The sequence below is a fragment of the Actinia tenebrosa genome, unplaced genomic scaffold (genome assembly GCF_029948245.1).
Source record: "Actinia tenebrosa isolate PJP-AT-01 unplaced genomic scaffold, QUT_ActTen_1.0 utg165__unscaffolded, whole genome shotgun sequence".
Taxonomy (NCBI): Eukaryota; Metazoa; Cnidaria; class Anthozoa; order Actiniaria; family Actiniidae; genus Actinia; species Actinia tenebrosa.
Window position 1 is genome coordinate 500,608 of NW_028292594.1, and position 24,910 is coordinate 525,517.

Below are 24,910 nucleotides of genomic sequence, written 5' to 3' on the forward strand. Positions count from 1 at the left end.
ATATCAAATAATGATAAAGCATTCTAAGCTAGTTTTTTCTTAATTTCCTATGCAAAAGTAGGAGGCTTGGTTTTCTTTGTCCTTCTTGTCTAGTGTGGACCATCGGTTGTACAGTATTAAATCTCCATATACATCACGAGAAAAGTGATAATAGAAATAATAATTGTATAGCTGCCCAATATTTAGTTCATAAATTATACTGAGATAGAGCTATTATAATTAGTATTCATATTTTTCATATTTATTGATGTATTTCTTATATATTCTTCTTATATACATGTATGTATATGTAGGTAGGTAGGTAGGTAGGTAGGTAGGTAGGTAGGTAGGTAGGTAGGTAGGTAGTTAGGTAGTTAGTTAGGTAGGTAGGTAGGTAGGTAGGTATGTGTGTGTGTGTGTATGTGTGTGTGAGTGTGTATATGTGTGTGTGTGTGCATGTGTGTGTGTGTGTGGTGTGTATGTACGTATGATGTGTGTATGTGTGTGTGTGTGTGTGTGTATGGTATGTATGTATGATGTGTGTATGTGTGTGTGTGTGTGTGTGTGTGTTCGTATGTGTGTGTGTGTGTGTGTGTGTGTTCGTATGTGTGTGTGTGTGTGTGGTGCGTATGTGTGTGTATGTGTGTGGTGTGTGTGTGTGTGACGTATGTGTGTGTGGGTGTGTGTGGTGTGTGTGTGTGTGTGTGTGTGCATGTATATATATAAGTTTACTTTTTTATTATCATAAATTCTAATTTTAAGGCCAACATTTAATACAATTCTAGCTAGGAATAATCATGGTTATATTTCATGTGTTCATATTTATATAGTCTTAGTTTTTAAAATCAATGTCCCCGATTAGTTTGTTAAAGCTAGGTATAATACTTCCGACATTTCATTAAAGTTAATTGATTGATTGATTGCGGTATTGAGTGCGACTCTTCTCGCTGATTGGTAGAAATGATATGTGTATTTAGGCTCTTTAATATTGTAAGCGAAGGGAGGCAACCGGAGGACAAAAGTGTCGCATCAGTTTGGGCTTTGCGACCGAATGAAATAGAAACTACTGTCGAATATTGCGAAAATGGCAACACAAGGTCAAGATAGAGAGGTAAAATATAGATCTTATTGGTATTAATAACAAGCTTTTGGCAAGAAAGACACAGAGGAATAGTTTATGCTAGACGTAAAGTAAAGTAAGTCGTAAAAGACACCTCAGGAATTTAGATCACCCCTCCCCCTACATTCTTAAGGGGGTAGTCAGGTATTTAGACCACCCCTCCCCCTACATTCTTAAGGGGGTAGTCAGGAATTTAGACCACCCCTCCCCCTACATTCTTAAGGGGTAGTCAGGAATTTAGACCACCCCTCCCCTAGCTACTACGGTATATGGGGGGGGGTTCACTACTCGTGTTCTTTGGAATTCTACAAGGTTTATTAATCAATAAGTTTGTACATGAATACATGCCAATATTATAGATATTACTTATTCGCGTACCCAAAGTTGATATTGCAGTTGTTAAATACTGAACTTGCACAAAAATTATTTATATTACTGCTCAACGAATCCTCTGAAATAAATATTTTTCCACCTAAATATAAAATGCGATTTAAGGCAATTCATTTAAAACACCCAATAAATTTACTTGCCTCTTGTCAGCTTTATTGAGAACGTTCAATGCATTCTCTCCTCTCGTCTCACTTAAATGTCGGTTAATCGCACAAATTACCAAATAAAGCGTTTTAGGTGGATAACGCTCTCCATTTTTCTTGGCCACTTCGCCAACGAACTTACACAACCAAAAGTTTAAGGTATTTGGCAACATGTGCTCCAGATTAACGGTCAGATCTTGAACGTCATCACCTTTGAGACCGGCCACTCCAACGTGTTCTAACATTGCTAATTTATTTGGACGTTGTTCCTGCCATTCCTCGAAAACTTTTATGCCCCATTTAGTGTTGTATTGGGTAGCTTTTGGAGTAGCTTCCGACACTAAACTGGACTCTTCTTCTTTACTCTTTGCAGAGCGAAACCGATCAGCCATGTTTCTACTACAACCTCTCTATGAAAATGAACTGCTAAATTCAGTGTTCAATATTTCGAAACTCCTTTGGGAGAACTCATTCCGGCAACTAAGCCATGAAAGAATTTTGTTATTATCAATGAATAATATGCTATTCAATTTCGTCATACAATCAACTAAGTCCTCATTTGTTAATAACATTTCAAAACTCATGAATTATTAATTCATTTCACAAGTAAGATAAAATATTCGCGTCCGACCTTTATGGGCTTTAAAACGGCTCGCCTGCGGCTCGCCGTTTTAAATGCCCATAAAGGTTCCCGCTCATATTTTATCTATTACATAATTACCAATGAAATATCTATATTTATCATATAATTATCCATAAAATACCCATATTTCTCCTTTTCGAAAAACTGATATTTTCACATGTGAAAATAACATGTTCCTCTATATAATCGCCGTTGAAAATGAAAATGCCTAATCCGCTATATCAAGTGAATATGAAGTAATGATAATAATAATAATAAATAGAGGATATTACATGGGCCCGCAGAGATACGAATTTTATCTTCTGCAATCCGATTGGCTCTCATCAGTGCGATCTAATCACGAATCGCACCATTTTGAGTTTTGAATCTAACTGTTTTGAAGGGCCAATGAAATTACAAAAAATAGCATTTGACCAATCAGATATCAGAAAAGAAAAGTGAAAAAAGACATGAGAACAAAAATAGAAGGGATTTTTTTAGGTGAAAGACGGGTATTTTGACTAATTTTTGTAAAATTTAATTTCAATTGTATTATGATTGCAGGAGATTTCAAAATGGATATAATTAAGTGGTAATTGAATTACGTGATTAACAAATTGCACAACGCGAGTATCTCCTTTTATTAACAACTGCTGCGCGGTCGAGCAATTTTGTAATCACTCGTTTGATTTCAGACCAAATTGCACTCCACTCAGTTATCAATTACTATTTATATGAAATAAATAGGTTTACATTAAGGTATTTTTACGATTTTTTTTCTGTTTGTCATTTCTGCCACTAGGAATGCCTGTTAACGTTATATCTTCCCTTTCCCCTCGTGTTTATAGAATGAAGACAACAAACACATTGATGAATTTTTTTAATATGAGACATTTGCATTTGGAAACATGCTGATATCAACATATCTACTATCCATCGTGCTTTTAAAACTATCTTCCCGTCATAAGTCACTGACAAATAAAATACAATGTCACATAAAAAGTCAGCCATATTTTTTTTGTTATAAAATTTTAACCAATCAGTTCATTATTATTCCACCATTACTAGATTTAAAATCAAATCAAATGTTTGCTAGCCTAGAAACCAATGAAGGTTCTCCTAGTAACCTGGCATACACTTCAGAAGAATCCACTCTCATAGCTTGAAAAAGGTATACTTGTAGATTTCGAAAGGAAAACCTCGCGTTGTGTAACTCTTTCGCCATAGTAAGATCAATTAATCCAAGAACAAGATTAAATTTGAAGGCCAAATATCAAACTTCATGCTATACTTCGGTCTAGTGCTGCTGCTGGTGGGTATCGTCTTTTATTCACTTAGTTTATTTATACTTGCAGTGGTAATTGTCAAGTAAACACGAAATTATATTAATACCAAATACTTTGATCTCAAAAGGCAGTCTATTTTCCACGTTCTCTTTATATAAGCTTTACCTGTTTAGTAAGTCTTCGTTAAAGAAAGATATCAAGTTAGTTTTCTTGTTGCGGTGAATATTGTACAAAGTATTTGAAAAGTTCTAGAGACACTAAATCAAAAAAGAAAATAATTGACATTTCAAAATCCTAATTCTTTGGACGAAAAATGAATGCTGACACTATCTTCGCGATACTTTTATTTCATCGGAGATTTACCATAATTGTTAATGTTCAAAACCAGCGCTTTTATTGCTTTTAACTTTCTTTTAACTCCTTTTTAATCTTCAAAAGATTTTTTCATATTTTTTAAATATAAACGTAGCTCTTGTTTTCAATTTTGAAGATGGGTTTCATTGAGCTACGTTTTTGGCGAATAAAAAGAAAAAGTGAAGAAAAAAATATCACTTAATACGAATTAAAAACTCAATTGTTTACCGGTGCTAATTTTACTTTCTAAAATGACCCAAATCAGTATTCGTTTTTCACATTTCATAACTTCCAGCAAAATTTTAATAGTATTTATTTAATTTTATGGAGTTGAATAAATTGTCCCGATTTATCAATAGGTATGTTATCTTTGTTGACCAAACTACAATTCCAAAAAAGGCACTATTTATCATCTTTTGTAACTGTGTAATTTTATAGCGGAGCTCCTGCGCGAGCGGAGCACCATAGGTATAGAATATGGTAAACTATGCAAGTAAGTTTTCGTGGTCATCGCATGGGAACCCTGTGCGTAACGCTAAAAGTGTCGCCCGCCAGGTGTACATCGCGTTTCTGATTGGTCGAGCTTTCAAATCACATGTCATTTGGAAAAAGACGACTTTTTTTAACGAGCTTTTTTACTATCATTTTTTTGTATTGTAAAAACGAAACAAAAAATTATTGAAGAAATCATGGAAACAAAGAATTCGCCACAGTGTGAAGATAGAGGTTAGGACATTTTCTATTTTGTTTTATTTAGTGTAGATAACATAGCTACAACATTACCGGAAAACGAGCAACAAACTAGTATGACGAACGAGCGAAAAAAATACTTGTTTTGTTTTTATGGTAAGAGTATTCGTAGTTCATACCTGATATAAAATAATCATTTGAAAAAGCACTTTTTGAATTCCACAATTAAACAAATCCAAGAGATTTTTGACAAAGTTTAAAGCTAAATAACCTAAATTCCTAAAATTACCGGCAAACGAGCAACGATCTAGAATGACAAACGTGCGAAAAAAGTGTACCTGTTTTGCTATTAGTATAGGAAATCGCACGATCTCGAGTACAATTTGGTAAGTTCTTGTAATTGCACGAGCCTTTAGGCGAGTGCAATTAAAGAACTTTCAAAACATTACGAGTGTCTATTAATTCCAAATTGTACGAGAAGATCATGCGATTTTTTGTTTATAGTTCACTCAACAAAATTTTAGTAAAAAATGCGAAGCGACGCCGTTCATCTTTGTCTATTTGGCGACCGATGTTCAGTCCATCGCGCAACTGAAATGCATAAAAAAGATTAGTTCTTACGGTTTTAAAATTTCATTTATATGTTTTTTTAAGAACAAAATGATAGAAAATAATTGTTTTGACATTGTTTTGGCCGTGTTGCCATAGCGACTTAATTCGGTACTCCTACGGAGTACAATTAACGCTATAATTGTACTCCTCTCGACCAATCAGAGTCGAGTAATTTTGTTGAGTGTACTATAATAATGGTAAGAGTACTTTCATTTTGAATTTCATTCAATAATTCTATATCTTTCTACGGATAATTTATCTAAATATTGAATGAGTTTTAAAATTACACCAAATATCCAACTTGAGCTTAAATTTGTGTTGTTGTGAGATATGTTATTGTATAAAGAGCGGTGCCTTGTCTTTCGCTTTCCGAAAAGCTAAGAAAATATTAAAAAAACATTTCCAAATGCCAATTTACTGACAAAGAAAATTTTATTTTGTATTTGCATTGCATTTTGCGTTATTTTCTATTTTGCCTCAGTTGTTCTTGTCAAGTATAAATGAATGTAAACTCATTCATTAGTTTTTCAAAAACTTTTGTTTTTTAACAAGATGAAAACAAGATGAATTTTCAAAATCTAGTAAGCTTATGTTTTCAAGCTTCTCGAAAAATAGTTAAGACTTTTATGAATGAAAATACGGTTCTTGCAAAAACATAAAACTTTTGATGTGGATAATTTAAGCTTATGTATTTTGCTTACCTTTTTTTTTTTTTTTTTTTTTAATCAGTTTTCAAGTCTGTTTCATAGTCTTGATTTGTCCATAAAAGTTCGGAAATCTCCAAAATTTCGATTTCAATGAAAGACATCCGAGGTAAATTTCACTAAACCTGATATTGTATTGGATTATTTGTAGTTATCTTTCGTTTTATGAGTAAAATGAACCAGGAATTCAAAGCTTTAAAAATGTCGGCCATGGAAAACTTTGTCGAAGAATCTTCCAAGAAAAAAACTAGCCCCTGGGGGGGCTGGTGGTGAGTTGTGTACAAAATATATTCTTATAAGTTGGATCGGGAGAGTATTTTCGCGCAAAAAAACGATGTAGTGCATTTTGATTCGTTTTCAGTGCATGTTTTTCTATTATGGGAGACATTATCTTAATATTGAATTAAAAAATTGAATATTTTTTTCCGATTTTAATTTTATCTTACACATTCATTCAAATTGGGCTCCCTGTGACTTGTTTATCGGGAGCTCCGCTTTTAGGCAGTGCCTAAATATATTTAATAATATTTCATTTTTGTCATTTTTTTAATGAATCGAAAAATTATTTATGATCAATATTTTTATTGCTATCTCCCTGCCGAAAGTTATAAACTACTTACTTATTTCCAATATGTATATTATTTGCAATTCATTCTAGGTCAGCGGTTGTGCACCATTCTCTATAAAGCAACATTATGCCCAAAGCCCAGGTAAGGTTAAAAATTGTAACTCTCTTCTGGACGAGTAGCAATACTAATAATCTGCGTAGCCCTTATCTTTAGAGGTATACCAAAGTAATTAATGTTATTCCAGTTTTGATTCTCCCTTGCTCAGCGTTAGTTCAGTTCTATTTTGAGAATAATACTGGAACTTTAAACTGTCTTATTGTCGAAGTTGCGCATCATTTATTTTATCCCGAGCAACAAAGATACATTTTACGAATTCCATTGTACATTTATATAGTTAGGTCTTTCGCTTCGCCTCTTCTTAGTCATTCTCCTCTTTCTTTCCACTCTGTCATGCGTAATTAACGTTTCTAAACTTGTCTTATTAGAATGTGGACACGTCGAAGGCAATTTGCTCCAAAGTCCAGGATATCCACATAATTACCCAACCAACACCCACTGCGCCTACGCTATTCCTCTTGACAAAAATAAAGCATTGAAACTACAGTTTCTTCATTTTGACGTGGAGCCATCGGTTGACTGCAGGTAATTTCCACAATGTTAAAGACGTTACTTTTCCACGCGTGACTTGGCTCATATCCGCATCGATTCCCATATAGTTGCAGTTATTAAGACCATCCACCGTTTCTAATAGTAGTAAATTTCCGTGCGTTTATCATCATAATGCTAATTACCTTATCGTATAAACAAGTTTGCGACCTTGAGACCCTTACTCGGGAAATTTAGCGTCTATGCGTGATCAGCTTAAAATAGCTAACGCCAAACATGTGTGTTGATAAAGCAAAAAAATTGTCCAATGACAATAATTAGTTCAGTAAATCTGTCCTTATATTGGCAATTATAAGCAGGTCAGTAATACATATTGGATTGAATTTGTGTTACACTTTCTCGTAGTTACGATTATGTAGAAGTGAAAGACCAAGAAGTAAGTTATGGAAAGTACTGTGGCAACACCTTACAAGGTGACGAAATGGTGATTGACGACACGCCATTTGTATACATCGAATTTCACTCTGACAAATCTCTCACTAAAACTGGGTTCCAAATAAAATTGGAAGACGTCGATAAAGGTAGGCATGCACGCAGTCAGATAAGGGAGTTAGAGTGAGGAAGAAATTGTTGAAACAAACATTGAAAAAAGTAACACTATCTTCTACTATCTTCTATGTAATGAAGAGGTGGAGTCTAATAAGACTATTTTATGTGCTATATAGCTACTCTAACCAATGTCAAACTTTATCACAATACAGCAAATTACAAAATCAATTTAAATAAAATATTGTTTAAACAGCAAGGCATTCTGATCTCTTTGCCTTTTCTTAGACATAGACTCAAAAACTTAACAATCGTTAGTTTTGTGCTTTATGTACTCGATGTAAAATTGGATGGTTTATACCGATATTGGCGAGAGTTGCCTTGCTTTTGGTAGTTCCGTGCAAAGCATGCAAATATATTGGTAATATATTTTATCTAATCTTTCTATTAACGTTCCTGTCAAACAACTGGGATTCATGTTTTCAATGGCAAATTACGGTCCTACAACGCATTAAAATTTTTCAACTTTGTTTGATCAAGCACCATGAATCAAAAAAATATTTTTTTTACATATTTTCAGGGCATGTTAATGGAGGGCACGAGGTCGAAACGGTAACGGTTGCAAACACCGAGGCACTCCACTTGAAGCCAACAACACCTCTTGATTTTAAAACACCGTCAAAACCAAAAGCAGCCTCCGAGTACAACGAAAAACAAACTACTTTACCGTCTACTGCTGAAACCAATCAACCCAATCCTTTCACAGAATTTAAAACTTCCGAAGCTATACCCGATATCTTTCCAACAAATAATAGAGCTACATCCGATATTTTTCCTACGAAAGACACTACACCTGATGCCTTCCCGACAAACGAAGCCACACACGAGTTCTTCCCGACAAACGAAGCCACACCCAACGTATTCCGAACAAACGAAAAAACACCCGATGCCTTCCCGACAAACGAAGCCACACACGAAGTCTTCCCGACAAACGAAGCCACACACGAGTTCTTCCCGACAAACGAAGCCACACCAAATGTATTCCGAACAAACGAAAAAACACCCGATGTCTTCCCGACAAACGAAGCCACACCCGAAGTCTTCCCGACAAATGAAGAAGGAACAACCGATGTCTTTCCTACAAACGAAGCCACATCCGATGTCTTTCCAACAAATAAAGCTGCAACCGATGTTTTCCCGACAAACGAGTATAGCCAAACTGCCTCGGAGACTATTGAAATGACAAGTAAGCTATTTGTTAGTGATCTTCCCAACTTGAGCTTTGATAAGTAAAGTTTGAAAATACAGATGCGTTTTAGAACGTATTTTTATTTTTAAGATAACATTCATTTGCCTACTAAGCATTATAAAATGATATATAATGAACTACAATAGCACAGTGGCTTAATAAAATAACGGGATGCCATTACATTGGTATAGCATGCCATATCGTGTCCAATGGCTTGAGTCATTGCCTTAAGTTATACATTAAAGAACATTGACTGAACTGCATGGAAATTGTCATTCTTGCATTGCAGAAGCAAAGCCAACTACCAATGAACGTCTAGACAGATTTGTCACAACTAAAGAAAGCAACATTCCTGACTCTTCTCCAGATAAACGACAAATGAAACAAGGAATTTCAAATGACAATAGTGAAGAAGATCCCTCTGCTACTACTAGTGCTGAACTAAATGCAACAGACGCCATGATAAATGCCTCGGCATCATCGGTAAACGAAAGCTTTCCTACTGAAGTTCCAATGTGGAATGAAAGTATTGTGTCCAGTAATGTTACAGGTAGTGAAGGCGCACCAACTGAAGCGACAGAAACGCCTGAAGGGAATGTTGATTTGATGAGCACCATGTATCCCACACTTGAGCCAGAGTCAACAAGTTACAACCCAGAACCTGAGGGCCATGTTCTTGACAAATTGTAAGTGTTTGTACATGCATGTATATAATAAAGGAATTTGTTATAATCCTCTTAATTCGCAGCGGCAGATTTAGAGAAAAGGCACAGGCCAAGACGCCATTTTTCGTCTTTCCATTTGCCAGATATTCTTTTATTCTCCTTACGTGAAATATTTGAAATATTGTTACCCTAAAATCTCGATTATAAGCCCATAATCTGAATATCCTTGCAGGTTAAAAGCACCCCTCTGGCATCTTTTGTTGATGCATAAAAAGAAAGAAAGAAACGTTTCCTCTTCATCCTGAAGTCTTCCCCCAGTATAAGCCCCCCCCCCACTTTATAAGCCAGTCAAAAACCCTTTTCAAATGAGAATAAGCCCAGTGTTTATAGCCGGAATTTTACAGTAGATCACTACAACTATCTACTTTCATGATATGCTGTATCAGTCCCTGACAACCCATTATGTAAGGTTCTGTACCCTTTAATTATGTGCCATTTTCTTTATTTCAGAAAACTAATGGCCTTGCTACAGCGCATCAAATTTGCTGCACTACAAGTAAATATATACTTAGCAATTATTGGATGAAGCTGAGTATGATATATAAAAAATTGCATAACGAGGAGAGTGTTATCCGCCGAAGCCGAAAGCTGAGGTGGATAACAATCTTTGAGGTACGCATAATTTTGTATATCATACGATAGCCGAATTTCAATTATTGTTTTATTATTTATTCAAAATATTTTCAAAGTAATTTAGCCATTTTTTTTCACCTCGGTATAAAAGTTCTTCCGTAAAACAGCGAGTTCTTGGCTATTTTTGAGTAAATTGGTTACTCCTTTTTCCTTCAGATATTGGTCGAAGGGTATTTTGCTGCGTTTGGTACATTTTTGGTGTCTTTTGACTCTTTTTCGTCCAACATTCGTCGTATTTCGTCTTCATTCAAGCTCGCAAACTTTCCCTGTTGGGAAGCCATTTTGCAATTGTGTGGCGCGCGTTTCCATCTATGATGACGTCATTCGTCCAATAACTTTTTACTTATTCAACGGTAAACAATAGTGTTAGATTCCTGTTATGCATATTAGACAACACGAAGAAAATGTTGGCAAAAATTCTTCTTTTTGATTGGTTTTTAGATGGAAGAACTTCTCATTGGTAAAATTGTTGAAGAAGAAGTTCGTGAGTCGAGGAATACCAAGGAAGCAAAGAGTATGTATATATAGAAGTGAAACATCTTATTTGTCTATTGCACTTCTAGTATATGTGGCATTAGTAGCGGGAGTTTCAGCTCATGATAAGCAAAACAGGAGATATGGCAATAAAGAGTAGATCGAATGTTTTAAAAGGGTTTGCATGAGAAAATGCTCTGGCATGGCTGACAAGAGCTTGCTACCCAATAATCTTCACATACACAATATTATTCAATTTTTGATTTTATGATTTCATTTCATTTTTCCAACTTTTGAGGTGAAACTTCGCCCTCTTACTAATGTCGAGGCGCTCTTACTAATGTCGAGGCGCTCTTACTAATGTCGAGGCGCTCTTACTAATGTCGAGGCGCTCTTACTAATGTCGAGGCGCTCTTACTAATGTCGAGGCGCTCTTACTAATGTCGAGGCGCTCTTACTAATGTCGAGGCGCTCTTACTAATGTTGAGGCGCTCTTTTCAATTCTGATTTCCCAGCTGACTGAGCGTGGAATTTTGTTTCAGCCAATCACAGCGCGTTTAGCTGTTTTGCCGCCGGCCCTCACTCCCAGGCTACGTAAACCATTTGTTGCTTATTTTTCTGTTTTCTTTTGAATAAATATAATATTCTTGCATACAAGTAGCAGAAACATGATAAGGAAAAATAAGTCCAAACTTACTTTACCGTCACGTTTGCTTCGTTCTTTCAAGCTCCAAAAATGTCTTGCGCCAGTTATTTTGTTCTTTCATGCACTGCGGGACGCGTTCGTCGTTCAGCTGGTCGATCACACACATGAAATATATCAATCATATTCATATTCGCGTAATTACTGAAGTCACGTGAATAATTTCGCCTATGATGTTTCAGGAGAAATGGATGACTTTAGATATGGCATTGATTTGGGTTTTGGTCGTCGGCACAAAAGAAAGGTAAAGCGAGATCTTGGAACAGAGTTTATTGACGAAATAAAAAGGATAGACCAAGAACGAAAGAAAAAGAAACTTTCAAAACAAGCAACAGAAGTCAAATCCCAGAATTAAAAAAAGTAAGTTGAATTTCGTCCGGTAATAAGTTTATCGTAAAGGGTAGAGACTGACCTCGATGAGGCTCTAAGTCTTCATCTAAACTTGAATGCACCTTTATCCGGCTCTGATAAGGTCGTCTTCCTCATTACTCTTTATATAAAGAACACTAATGAAGAGGACATAAAGGTCCATGCACGTGACATGTATGGTCGCTCCCATTGGTTCGAATGCTCATTAATTATTCATGGTTTAATCATTACACATTTCGTTGTCAGTAATTAGCCATTGATTGGCAAATGTTAATCTGCTTGAAGGATGTCAAAAATGCTGTATACCGTTTTAATTACCATTTGCAATGTTCTGAAAATGTGTTCACTGTCTATCAATGAAGTCGATTTTCCTTTGATAGGCTATCCGATTTATATTTTCTTAGTCCTAAATTTATTTTTTTCGAATTCTTTTGTCATTAATCGTTATGATAAACGACAACATTGTGAGAGACCTCTACACTTTTTTCACTTTTTTCAGCCAAACCTCGAGTCTAACTTTTTGTTTTTGGTTGCATTTCAGGTTTGTGACTATGGAGCTTTATGAATAGCGAAAGCTCGAAAAAAGATTTCCAACCTTTATTATAAGAATTTGATAATTATATTGTTTGTATAAAGTGGGGTGACTCTTCAGATATGTATTTGAGTGGTGTTACTATAATACTATATGTTATATAATTCACTTTATGGGTACTAAAAACAATTTTAAAACTGTCAGTTAAGTGCAGTTAAAATATCAGTTGCCTTGCTTAGTTGTTGGTTATTTGGAAGGCACAGATAAGTGGTACGGCATTGTTTAAATTGATTGAATTTAGGATTAAATATGCTTTTTATGCTTACATATAAAATGGGATAAGCATGTCGCGGATGTAACTTGTGCTAAGATCATCAGACATGATCAGGCGTGACCTGGAATATTAAAGAAGCAGACTATATCCACCTAGTTTGCCACTCCTAAAATCGACTTGAAAAATTCGTGCTACTAGCGATTCGTCATATGATGGAAGATTACTCCAACTTCAACATGGCGGCTATCACCAAATTATGGCATGATTTATGCAAGTATATTCTTCTTTAACAAGGAGTTTGACAACTTCAAAAATAGCAATAGACGACTTGCAATTACAGGTAACGTGACCCTACTTCCCTTGTAGCGACATGAGTTTTTGCTGCGTTGCCTAGCTCGCGATACGAAAGTCACAGGGAGCCCATTTGAATGAATCTCATATGGTAAAAATAAGATTGGGGAAAAAATCTTAAATTATTTTTTATTCGAGATGAAGATAATGTCTCCCATAATAAAAACCATGCAGTGAAATCGAATCGAAATGCACTGCGTTGTTTTCTTTGCGCTAGTGATACTCTCCCACTTAGGAATTTTCTAAACTGCTCACCGCCACCCCCAGGGGCTAGTTTTTTTCTTGGAAGATTCTTCGACAAAGTTTTCCATTGCCGACATTTTTAAGCTTTGAATTCCTGGTTGATTTTACTTCAAAAACGAAAGATAACTACAGACAATCCAATACAATATCGCATGTCTTTCATTCAAATCGAAATTTTGGAGATTCCCGAATTTTTTAGGACAAATCAAGACTATAAAACAGCTATAAAAAAATAAGCTCACTTACGTCTTTTATAACGATGTTTGGTTTTCCTTAGCAATTTTTATGTTTTTATATGAACAGTATTTTTACCGCAATGAAAAAAAAACAAATGCTTTGGTAGCATCAGAGAGAACATTAGCTGGAGACCATCAACTAACCAAACTTGTGAATTGAATGTCCAGAACGTTAAAACCAAATGTGTCATCAGTTAAAAATCTGGTCATAAAGTCTTTGTTTTGGACCCGAAAAAATATTTTTAGTACGATTTACGTCCCACTTAAAAGCACTATAGAAAAATTCTAAATAAAAATCGTTTTAAAAAAAAAATAATAAAGAAATAAATATAAAGAAAAAAATCAAATGCTAGAAGAAAAGAAGAAAAAAATGTATTTCTAATATGGTGGGAATCGAACCCACGTCCACTATCTTTTAATAAAATAAGTAATTCGAAATCACAGAAGAGAAAAACAGTGCCTTCATGCCATACCCCAAGACATCCGCTGGGTCATCGTATGGACTTCGGACATGACGGCGATTAAGTCCCTCTGCCCTTGGGTGTACGGATTACGCAGGTTAGTGTTCTAGCCGAAGCATCAGGGGAGAGACTAGCCGGCCCCCAGACCATATCTACAGCTAATCCCTTGCACTCTGCCACGCACTGGCACGTTGATTTCAAGTGGAAAGTAATCTAGTCTATCTGGTGCATTGTCGTCATGGCTATTGTTGTGCTAATTTCTAGAAATCGTGGCCAAGTGGAAAAAACTTGGGCTTACAAGACACTGAGTCAAGCACGTTTGAGGGAGATTAGTAGTGGGATGGGTGACCTGTAACTCTGTTTTATTATTTTATCTTTTTTGTTTTATTTTTTATTTTGTTTGTTTGTTTGTTGTTGTTGTTGTTTTTTTTTTGCTTTTTGTTTTTTGTTTTTTGTTTTTGCTTTTTGGGTTTGTTTGTTGTTTTTTTTTTGTTTTTTTGTTTATCTTGTTTCTTGTTGTTTTTTTGCTTTTTGTCTTTTGTCTTTTGTTTTTTATTATTATTATTTTTTTTTTCCGACAATCTTTTTTCCCCTTGCTTTAGATCTTGTCACTTTTCACTAATTACCCTTTCCTCTCTTAATTAATTTTTTTCTCTCTCACAATTCCATTTTTATTTCAATTTTTATAGAAAGAGTTTGTTAGGACCCCTAAGAAGAATAAGAAAACCAAAGAGGCGCTACAAGATATCTCAGAATCAACAATATGCCTTATCCACTGTTTTCCCATTTCAGATCACGTGTCATTCCCTATAGTTTATTTCTTTGTTTAACGGTTGCACATAAGAAGACACATAAATATGGATACAACTCAAACAAAGAATCTTATTCTGAAGAGAGTGATATGTGGTTCGAAATGGGCAAAACATTGCGTCCAAATGGATTTGGTCCATTAAGCAAAAGATGAACCACAACCCAAGGCTCCTTCAGGAAAACCTTCAAGTCAAGTGTATAATCATACTAGCTGGAAAACCTCAATAAATGGTGAATATTTGGTGTAATTTTTATAAGCCATTTAATATTTAAATAAATCAAATATAAGTTGCCGATGGGACCCCGCGACAGGAGGCGAAGTTGCTTTTTCTTGAACGAAAAACATACATAGTTGATTAAAACAACCGAATTGTTAAAGATTTACAAAGCTGAATAAAGGACGAATATTTGTTTTAATATGCTCTCCGTGTTATATTTCCTCCAGCATTAAAATAAATTAAGCTTATGTATGAGCATAAACTTAAACAAAAAAATGTTTGCAAGAACTTAGATTCCCAAAGTGTAACACCTCTAGCTCTCAACTAAATGATTATGCAAAGCTGGATATCTTTTCAAAGATTTCCATCTTGTATTGACAATTTCTTTAAGAAAAACGCGCTATATCATATTCAAGCTATAATCAGCTGTCAGAAGGCGATTATTTACAATTATGCAAAATAACGGTTGACATACCAGTAAGTAAATCTTGATTACCAAGAAACTTAGTCATACAAGCTAATATATAATTTCCCTTTATCCGACAGCTTATCAAATTAATCCTTCTGCTTTACCAAAAACAAACACTGTAAAAATAATGTTTAACTTGTAGATGTATTAGTGCTTAAAAACTAAGAGAGAAATCTTCTGTACAAGCCGAGGTAAGAGGTCTTTGCTCTGTTTTTTTTTTTTTTTTTTTTTTTTTGTGCATGCTAAAGAATTTTTTGGGTTATTTTTAAAACCTTTTCCGACCCACCATAGCCCTGAGATCGTTCAACATTTTAAGCTGCCGGGCGGGCCGATTATAAAATCAAAATATTGTTTATGACTTGTTTATAGCTCACTAAATATAAATTATATAACCATTTTACTAGAATTTGCAGCAATTAGTAGAGTATTTAAGGTTATATTGCTTTTACGGCTATCGTTTATGGTTTCCCAGTTGAACACGAACCTGATTGCAATGATAAAAATCGAGTTAGTTTTGACGGTGAGGCGTACAATGAGTTCCATATCATGTGGCAGTACACTAACAGGTATTTTAGTTTATTCGTCCTTCTCTCGGGTCTTTGAAAGTATTTATAGAGGCTCTTCTTTCGTTAGTACTTTACTCAAACAAATCTAGTGAATGTTCCGGCATATATCTTTTCAGTTTGTTCTCGATCTTCCATGGTATGGAAATACGTTGGACGTCGCCACTTATGATATAAAATATTCCCATCACTGGTTGGAGCGCGCACGATTATTTTCCGTGTTATTATTTCAATTCTGATTATTATGATAAAAGTAACTCGATATTTTCAGTATTAATTCTACATGAAGTAAAATTTTTTATGTGATTTGAGTGATGCATCTTGGAGATATCAAGGTTTATTCTTCGAATATGTGAATGAGTGTGATGTCGTAGGAGGCATTACTAAATATACAAAATCATTTCTTGGGCACCAAAACATCCTGTATAAAACATCATTGTCTTACTCAGGGTTTATGGAAAGGTTATTGCAACTTTGTTTTCTCATAGCTTCTATATCTGACCGCGGTCAAGTATGCTAGCATAACGGATTGCTAAAGAACACCAACAACACCAAGAAAAACAACAAAGTTGTAAATTTGAAGGATTATCTACAGTTCTAAAGTCGGTCGGGATAGGGAAAGACTGTACCCTTGGCCTTGGAAAACGAACCTCCATATACTGAAGACTTGGGGCACAGGTTTGCCTATCCGGCCTGACTTTAGGACGGTAAAAAAGCCTCTATGTACACTTTAAAGGATTGATTTCACCACTCTTTTCACTGCAAAGCTCTGATCGAGGCAACAGCGAAATAGGCCAGCCAGAGAATAGAAAGGTATCATGACCAATTTATTTGATTGACGGGAGTGTATTGCCCAATTTCCCTGTCACGACTGTTGTCTCGATCGGCGCGTAGCAATAAAAAGAGACGTGGTAATATACCAAAAAAGTTCTATGTTTTATATAATCTTTCACAAGAGGAAATATAACCAGCATGAAAGCATAACTGATTTCAATTTCATTTCTTCAGCCCCATTACACTAGCTAGTCATAACATTAATTACTTAAACAACAGTTCTTTTACGACAGACAAAATTCATGGCTGGTTAATAGTAATAATAATAATTATTATTAATTAATCGAATCCTGCTTTTCTAAGTACTTCATACTTTCTTGTTACTTTAGCTGTAACATAGTGCAGTTTTCGTATGACTGTGAAAAGCTCAGTGCCGTAAGCGTGACGTGCCGTAACCGTGATACTTTCTAGAATTTTTTAATTGGCTGATTTTTTTTCACGCGCGATATGATTGGTCTAAAAGTGCCGTAATTTTGGCGTGACCGTGTCCGCGCCGTGTTTATGCCGTGTTCCGGGTATTTGATTGGATGGAGAGTAAATACTGCACTATCTCTCCACTTCAACTGCTTTCAGTGTTTCATTTACACTGATAATTCCAAAATGTAGGTTATAATAATCTGTAATAATATAACATGATTTCATTAAAGAAAATTTCACTTAAAACTCTAGATTTTCAATTGTAGAACAAAGTGGTTTGGATTGCATTGTTCCTAGCCTACACCAGGGTTGCCAAGGAATCCCTCTAGAATATTAGCATAATATTAGCATATAAAAAATTCAAGAAATGGCGTCTTGGACAGTTCTGTAGTTGCGTTTACCAGCAAATTTGTTTTCTTAGACTTTCGTCAAGTCACTTATTCTTTAAATAATGAATACTAGTTATAGCAGATCATTTTCACGTACTACAGCACTTAATCTTGCTCTTATTTTATCATTAATATTATCATCATCATCATTAAAGGTGAAAGGTGATAAAATATGAAGAACGTTTATGGAGGTCGTAGAGGACCAAATGCGCGCGTATACTCGCGAATGAGACATTGCAATTGAAACAATAAGACACTAAGAAGGCGTCTGCGTAGGAGGCTAGTGGTAGTGGACAGTGGACAGTGAACCATTATCACTGGTCCCACTGTACTCATTGATAAATTATGGGAGCAAACCTGGCTCCGCAACGAAGCCTCATACGCTGAGATGACCTGATTTACTGATGAACGTCCGAGACAATACTTCACACCCAAAATTCAAAACACCAAAACTTTTAAAAAAACTCAAAAATCCTGTTAGATTTGCATTGATTGACATGTAATTATATATGACGATCGTACATAATAAAACACAAATACACCACAATTACTGGCGACGAGGATGGCCACATTGTAAAAATTCGGAGGACTTCTTCTTGAAATAATGTGAGATTTCCTTGGTTTTCACAAACAAAAATGGCCTTTATTGGAAGAATAGAACCATTCGACGAAGCTACAGAAACATGGAGTGCCTACATCGAGCGTTTGGAACAATATTTTACAGTCAACGAGATCAAAACAGAGAAGAAAGTTCCCGCGCTTCTTACGCTACTTGGAAGTAAAACTTATAATCTCTTACGGAATTTAGCAGCTCCAGAAAAGCCTTCTGAGCTTGAGTATAATACCATCGTACACCTTTTGGAGAGACAACTATCGCCTAAACCGTCTGTAATCACTCAACGTTTCCGATTTCATACAAGAATGCAAGACGAAGGAGAAACTATAAACGACTATGTAGCACAACTAAGGAAGTTGGCGATTCACTGCAACTTCGATAACCTGAACGACACACTCAGAGATAGATTAGTATGTGGAATCCGTAATACCGGAATACAGAAAAGATTGCTTTCAGAATCTACGTTACCACTGGAAAAAGCTATCGCAATATCCGTAGCAATGGAAATGGCCGCGAAAGACGCCATTGAATTACAAGGTAAGCACAAAGAAGTTGGTGTAAACAAGATAGCTAAAGCAAAGCCTAGAAAACCAACCGAAAATCAGCTTAAACCAAGAGATAATACGTGTTTTAGAGATGATAAACCAGGTCATTCATCTAATTCATGTAAACATAAAGAAGCTACATGTTATTTTTGCAAGAAGAAAGGACATATCGAGAAAGCATGTTTAGCTAAACGCAGACAACAAACACGCCGCCATACACGCCGGAATGTACACGCCCTCGATAACAATGCCGATAGCGAAGACGAGTCGGACAGCGACAATGAACTTCCCGTAGGAAGCTTAGACATTAATTCGATAAAAGAGAAGAAAACTAAGCCTATTCAACTACCATTAAATATTAATGGAAAGAAAGTATCAATGGAGCTTGACACAGGATCAGCAGTTTCAGTTATGTCTAAAGATGAATTTGAGAAGCGCCAGTAAACACGACGAACGACGTAAACGAATGAACAAGCTTTAATAATGAAACGTAGTCGCAAGATGGCCGACCAATAACAACAGTAATGAACAGGCGTCACTGGCGCGGGCGCGCGCGCATGACAGGCACAAATGTCCGCGGGCACAACGGGCTCGCTGGCGCAGTATCTTCTTCTTCCTTATTTTCTGTTAATTAACTGGATAACAAAGTTATTATGGTTCATACATCTACAGGTCGCATAATGTCTCAATATAGGAAGTAGTCCTTGAGGTAGGCTGGGGGTTTGCGTGTTCGTTGTGGTCTCGAGGGAGATTCTTCGCTGCTGAGTTCGTTGTTGATGGGCAGTGGGACGGTGAGAGTGACTTGCGAGGGTGGTGGGTCTTGCTCAGTTGTTTCTGGGGTTGTGTTGGTGTCTTCTTCCGATGCGTTGTCTTGATTGTTTGGTTTACACCAGCTTGGTAAGTCAACTTCGTATGGGCGGATAAGTTCCGATGGGGGTGTTGGTGGACTTGGTTCTTCTGACGCTAACGTTGGGTCTACGGTGGCGAAGTCTTCGTCGGCATCGTTGTGGATTACTTGAGTACTAGTGTGGGAGGAGGCGAGGGGAGCGGGAACGGCATAGCACTCACATAGCTTGACCTTGTATGATGTGGCGCGAAGTTGGGATCCGGTGAACTTCTTAATGTAACACCAAGGGTCGCTCACTTCTGTAACGATGTAGCGGTCACGAGCACGTAGTTTGTCGCGGTCAGCGATCAAATAAACTATGTCTCCCACTCGAATCTGTGGCTGAGGTGCGGCAACTCCGTGTTTGTCTTTGGACTTTTCGCTGTGGGGATGGTTAGTGGACCTCTTCTGGTGCTGCGCTACTATATTCTGGTAGTCAGATAGTGGGAGTTGGTCACAGGTGTATTGACTGCGCTGTGTCCATAGTTCACGAGCGGAGAGACCTTGATGGCGTAGGCGAGAGTTGAGACGAGCTGTTGCTAGTGCGAGGCCAGTAGAAGTAATGGGTCCACCTCCGGGCTCCTGTCGCAGAAGCTCTTCTTCTAGCTCTTGAATAGCCTTTTCGGCGACTGGGTTCTTATTCTTATTCTTTATGCGACCAACATCGAGCCAAATGTTCAAGTGTTTTAGACCGTCGTTGTTGCTAAGAGATAAGAAGCTTGGTGCAGGGTCTACTCGAATGACTGCTCTTGGACCGTCCAAAGGGTGTAGTTCCACAATGAGGCGTGTAAGGGCGTCGCGCAGGGTGTCGTACTTTTCGTCTTGTATTAAACAAGTGTTGGTGTAGGATGTCGAACACTCTCTGAGTAGTAAGATTGCTTGTCGTTGTCGTTTGATAACGTCAGCAGCGAAGGATATGCCGACGACGTCGGGTGGTTCTTCAGATGATTGGTTTACGAGAGAACTTGGAAACTTCCGTAAGGAGGCACATGGGTGGCATGACGAGGATACCCTGGTTAGGGCACTGTTCATGTCTAACGCAAAGAAGTGGCGTAGTACAACCATCTGAAGCTGGTTGCGAGATGGATGGTTTAGACGAACGTGGAGAGCTGTGAGAAGACCATCAAGTACGGACCGTGGTACTACTATTGCCTCAGATGAGGGGGTGAAAGGTTGGTTGCGTTTGACTACTAGAATGCCGTCTTTGGAGATGGACGTTACGTTTAGATAGCGTTTGATGTCTTTTATGTTAGTCAGTTTCTTCGAGGGTCTAGTTCCTTGTTTCAGATGGGCATGGACTCTGCGGAGGTCGGGACATCCGTTTTGGATTTCTCGCCAGGCTGATCTCGTGGTGAATGGAAGTGACTTGGTGTTGTCGATGATGTCTTGAACGGACACGTCACGGACGACAGAGTCTTCTGTTTCTTTGATGAAACTGCACACCTGGCATGTTGGTTCTTGGCACTCTGGAGCGTTGCGGCTCGTAAAGTCTGAAGGGAGGTTAGCCGTACCGGCCAAATGCTGCAACGTGACTTGATATCGGCTAACGGTAGTTAGGAATGATGTTACCCGAGGGCTTGCGGAAAATTCGCCGCGACAGAGTTTATTGATGGCTTGGACGCATGGTTTGCTGTCAGTGAGTACGCAAGTACGGTGTTCAGACTGTATTATAAACGGGCTGAAGTGCTTGACGGCCGCGGCGATACTCAGTGCTTCAATTTCACAGGGCAGCCAGTTGACTTGGTGTTTGCGGAGTTTTGCGCTGAAAAATCCGGCAAGATAGAGGTTGTTCTCACGGGACACATATAGTGTTGCTCCGAGGCCACGTTTGGTTACGGAGCCGTCTGTTACGATCCATAAGGAGTCGGATGGACGTGGTAGAGCGATGGCTTTGGTTGACGTGAGGGCCTGCTGAGCAGCTTTAAACTTGTGGAGAAGACTTTCGTTCAACGTAAGTTTGTCTTGTGACTGGAGACCCGAGATTGCGCCTTCGAGGGGGTCGATTAGGGAGGAACACTCTGGTAGGACGCGGCTAAGGACTTTGTAGGACCCGATAAAAGAGCGCATGCCTTTGACGGTAGTTGGAGGAGGACAAGATGCAAGAACCGCGACGCGATGAGGACTTGCAGATAGTTTGCCTTGGGACCACACCCATCCTAATATGGTGGTGGACTTTGGACAGATGACCGTTTTAGTTGGTGAGAGTCTAAGGTTGCACCTGTCAAGCTGTTCCAGGACCCGTGCCCAGATAGGTAGAAGGTCTTCGGGGCTTGCTCCTCCGCAGTACAAGTCGTCTGCTATCTTTGCCACGCAGCCTTCTTGGATGAAGTCACCAAGTACTCGACACATCATCTCTTCGAGTGCTGTTTCTGAGCCGGGCATTCCCATTGCGGAGCGGCAGTAAACGCGTACGCCACGAAATGGTGTGGCTACGCTGCAGTACTTCCTGGATTCTTTAGCAAGGGGTATTTGGTAGAAGGCGCGGCTGAGATCAGACTTTATCAGGAACTTCCATGGTGCAATGGTGCGTAGTGTGGAGTCAACGTCTGGCATGAGTGATGGTTGGGGTTTGCTGTACCGTCCCACGTCTGCAAAGGCAGTGACGAGGCGATGACCGCCAGAGGGTTTCTTTATGAGGAAGGAGGGGTTCAGGTATTCTACTGCCACGTCGATATCTTCGGGTTTTTGGAAGACTTGGTCTCTTTCCAGTTCGTCAAACTTCTCTTGCAGCTCTATTAGTTGGTTTCGAGAGTATTGAGGAAGGCGCCCTTTACGTTGGGGCGGCTGTACCGGTCCCATGTTTACGCGGGCTTCTATATGGCCCGCTGCTCCGTTGTACCCTGGAATGTCCGGTTTGAAGACGTTGTCGTATTTCTGTAGGACCTTCTGGAATTGGTCACGCATGGAACTTGTAAGTAGCTTGTCTGGATCTAGACTTACGCTGCCTGAGGACGGCGGGGTAGGCTTTACTTCTGTAACGGGGAGTGTTGAGGGTGGAGCCGCTTCGGGAGGAGTCGCTGGGACGGTTGGGCGGGCCCAGCAGATGTGGTCGTGGCGTCGGACGGTGTATGGTTCGTCGGACGTGTTGGTAATTCGCACTTTACCTCCGACTGTATCTATGACTCGTGGTTGGGGCCATGGGTTTTCGCTGGGTGGAGGGCGTTTGAGTTGGGACGTATCACTACGGGGTTCAATGGCGATAGTGTTGTCAGTTCCCAGCTCGGGGGGGACGTCAACTTCTAGGTAATCTCCAGGCCAGATAACGGTGGTGGGCGACGATGAACGTAACACATACGACGTGGCGTGGCGTATGGTGTGAGCCTGAGTGCTGTGTTTTTCATCGGTGTGGTACAAGATGGTTTCGGAGCCTTGTATAGTTATCTGTTGAGTGGCTGGGCGAACTGAGATGTCGTTCGCGATGAGGAAGGGTATTCCAGCGAGTATGTCAACATCTATGTCCTCTACTACGAGGGCGTCGAGCGCGAATTTCTTGTTGGAACGAGAGAGCAGGACGTGTACTTCGCCAATAACGGTCAGCGGTGTCGTACCATCGGCTTGCAATGCTTGTTGGGAAGACTTTTCGACGGTAAGACCAAGTGTCTGGGCAACGGACGCTTTAATCATGCTGGTTTCGGCGCCGGTGTCGAGGGTCAGCCTCACTGGGTGTTGTCGATAGAAGGCGTTGAGTAGGGGTGACCTTCTGGTGCTGACCCTTCGGGAGATGGAACGTGCGGACGGAAGGGCTGACGCTTCACTGTCAACTTGATCAGGTGCGTACAGATCTAGGTTATCGTCGTCTTCTTCTACTTCCTCTTCATAGTTGGTTGTCGAGCGAGTCTTGGCGAGGAAGAGTCTGTCCTCAGGAGGTAAGTAAGGGCACTTACTTAGGAAATGCTGTTGATCTGCGCGGCCTGCTTCTTTGCATAGTGGGCATGACCTGGGGCGTCTGGAAGTCGTTGGGCGGCGACTGTTTGGCAATTTGTTTGGTTCACGTGAGGCAGGGAATCTAAATTTTGACGCTGTAGCGCGTAGTATCTTGGAATCAGCGGCTGTGCGTAGTTCGTCAAGCAGTGAGTCCAACGCTTGGGAGATTTCTGGTTTTATCGATGCGAGGGTTCTGGAGCGAAGTTCCGTGCCATATCGTTGTTTTACGAGGTTTGGTAAGTCCGGGTGGATTAGTCTAAGCCAGGTGAGAACGATCATATTTTCAAGACTGGGTGTTGATTCCTCGTCGGCGGTTATAATCTCGCCATGGTGGGTGATATTGCCATTAGCGATGAGGAGATTGTCTTCGACGAAGGACATCAGTCGTTGAAAGAGGTCTTCTGGGCGTTCGTCATGTTCCAGTTTAATGTTATTAAAGTCGATAAAGTGTGCTCCGGTGGACTGGAACCCATAATGCATGCGAATCATTTGCCAGATGGAGTTGATAGATGTTGAGTTCTTGACAATTGAATTTCTAGAGATAACTGGGCAATAATTAGTGATTTGGCCAAGCATCAACTCCAGATGGGTACACTTTTGCTGTGCTGTTCGACGTCTAGCGACAGGGACTGCTTCACCGTCATCAGTAAAGCCTCTTAGAGGGCCTCGAGATTTCTTTAGCCACGTCACGGTATCACCAAGGAAGGATGCGAAATTTACGTCGAGAGATAATGTATACTGTAGGTTTTGTCTCCATGCTTCGAAGGAAGTGATTGTCTCGTTTTTAGTAAGTGTCCATTGTTTTGGTGCTCTTGTTGAAGTCATTTTTGGAGTCGATGGTTTGGGTGATTGTTGATGAGGCCGTGTGAATGTGTTTCGTAAGCTCTTGTGTACGTTTCTTGCTGTTCGTTTTCCAACCACCGTACAGGTTGGCTCGTTACGAGACTTCTGCTATTGATCGTTGTATTTATACTGTTGTTCGTGGGTCCTTTAATCGCTGCCACCACGCCAGTAAACACGACGAACGACGTAAACGAATGAACAAGCTTTAATAATGAAACGTAGTCGCAAGATGGCCGACCAATAACAACAGTAATGAACAGGCGTCACTGGCGCGGGCGCGCGCGCATGACAGGCACAAATGTCCGCGGGCACAACGGGCTCGCTGGCGAAGCAAGTCGGCAAGGCTAAAATTGAGCCCACAAAAGTTGTTTTAAAAACCTACTCAGGAGAGAAAATTCATCCGTTAGGAATCACACGCGTCAAGGTAAAGTACAACAATCAAGAGAAAAACCTCGAATTATATCTAGTCGAGAGAGGCACAGCAGCACTGTTTGGCCGAGATTGGTTAGCAGCGATACAGTTAGA

General features: G+C 38.9%; 3 protein-coding genes across 3 annotated transcripts; 2 read left to right on the forward strand and 1 right to left on the reverse strand.

Moving 5' to 3' along the window:
- Positions 1-3,407: 3,407 nt before the first annotated feature.
- LOC116298201 (uncharacterized) lies at positions 3,408-12,731 on the forward strand. Its single transcript, XM_031706584.2, has 10 exons — positions 3,408-3,566; positions 6,559-6,610; positions 6,955-7,111; positions 7,481-7,656; positions 8,202-8,867; positions 9,160-9,556; positions 10,046-10,091; positions 10,670-10,742; positions 11,588-11,765; positions 12,316-12,731. The coding sequence occupies exons 1-9, from the start codon at positions 3,537-3,539 to the stop codon at positions 11,758-11,760; spliced, it is 1,770 nt and encodes a 589-aa protein (XP_031562444.2). The 5' UTR covers positions 3,408-3,536; the 3' UTR covers positions 11,761-11,765; positions 12,316-12,731.
- Positions 12,732-18,207: 5,476 nt separating this feature from the next.
- On the forward strand, positions 18,208-19,176 carry LOC148904387 (uncharacterized). The gene has a single exon (XM_089025408.1). The coding sequence runs from the start codon at positions 18,208-18,210 to the stop codon at positions 19,174-19,176; it is 969 nt and encodes a 322-aa protein (XP_088881534.1).
- A 3-nt stretch (positions 19,177-19,179) lies between these two features.
- Positions 19,180-24,673, reverse strand: LOC148904388 (uncharacterized). The gene has a single exon (XM_089025384.1). It carries the CDS (start codon positions 24,365-24,367, stop codon positions 19,418-19,420), a length of 4,950 nt encoding a protein of 1,649 aa, XP_088881510.1. The 5' UTR covers positions 24,368-24,673; the 3' UTR covers positions 19,180-19,417.
- Positions 24,674-24,910: the final 237 nt, after the last annotated feature.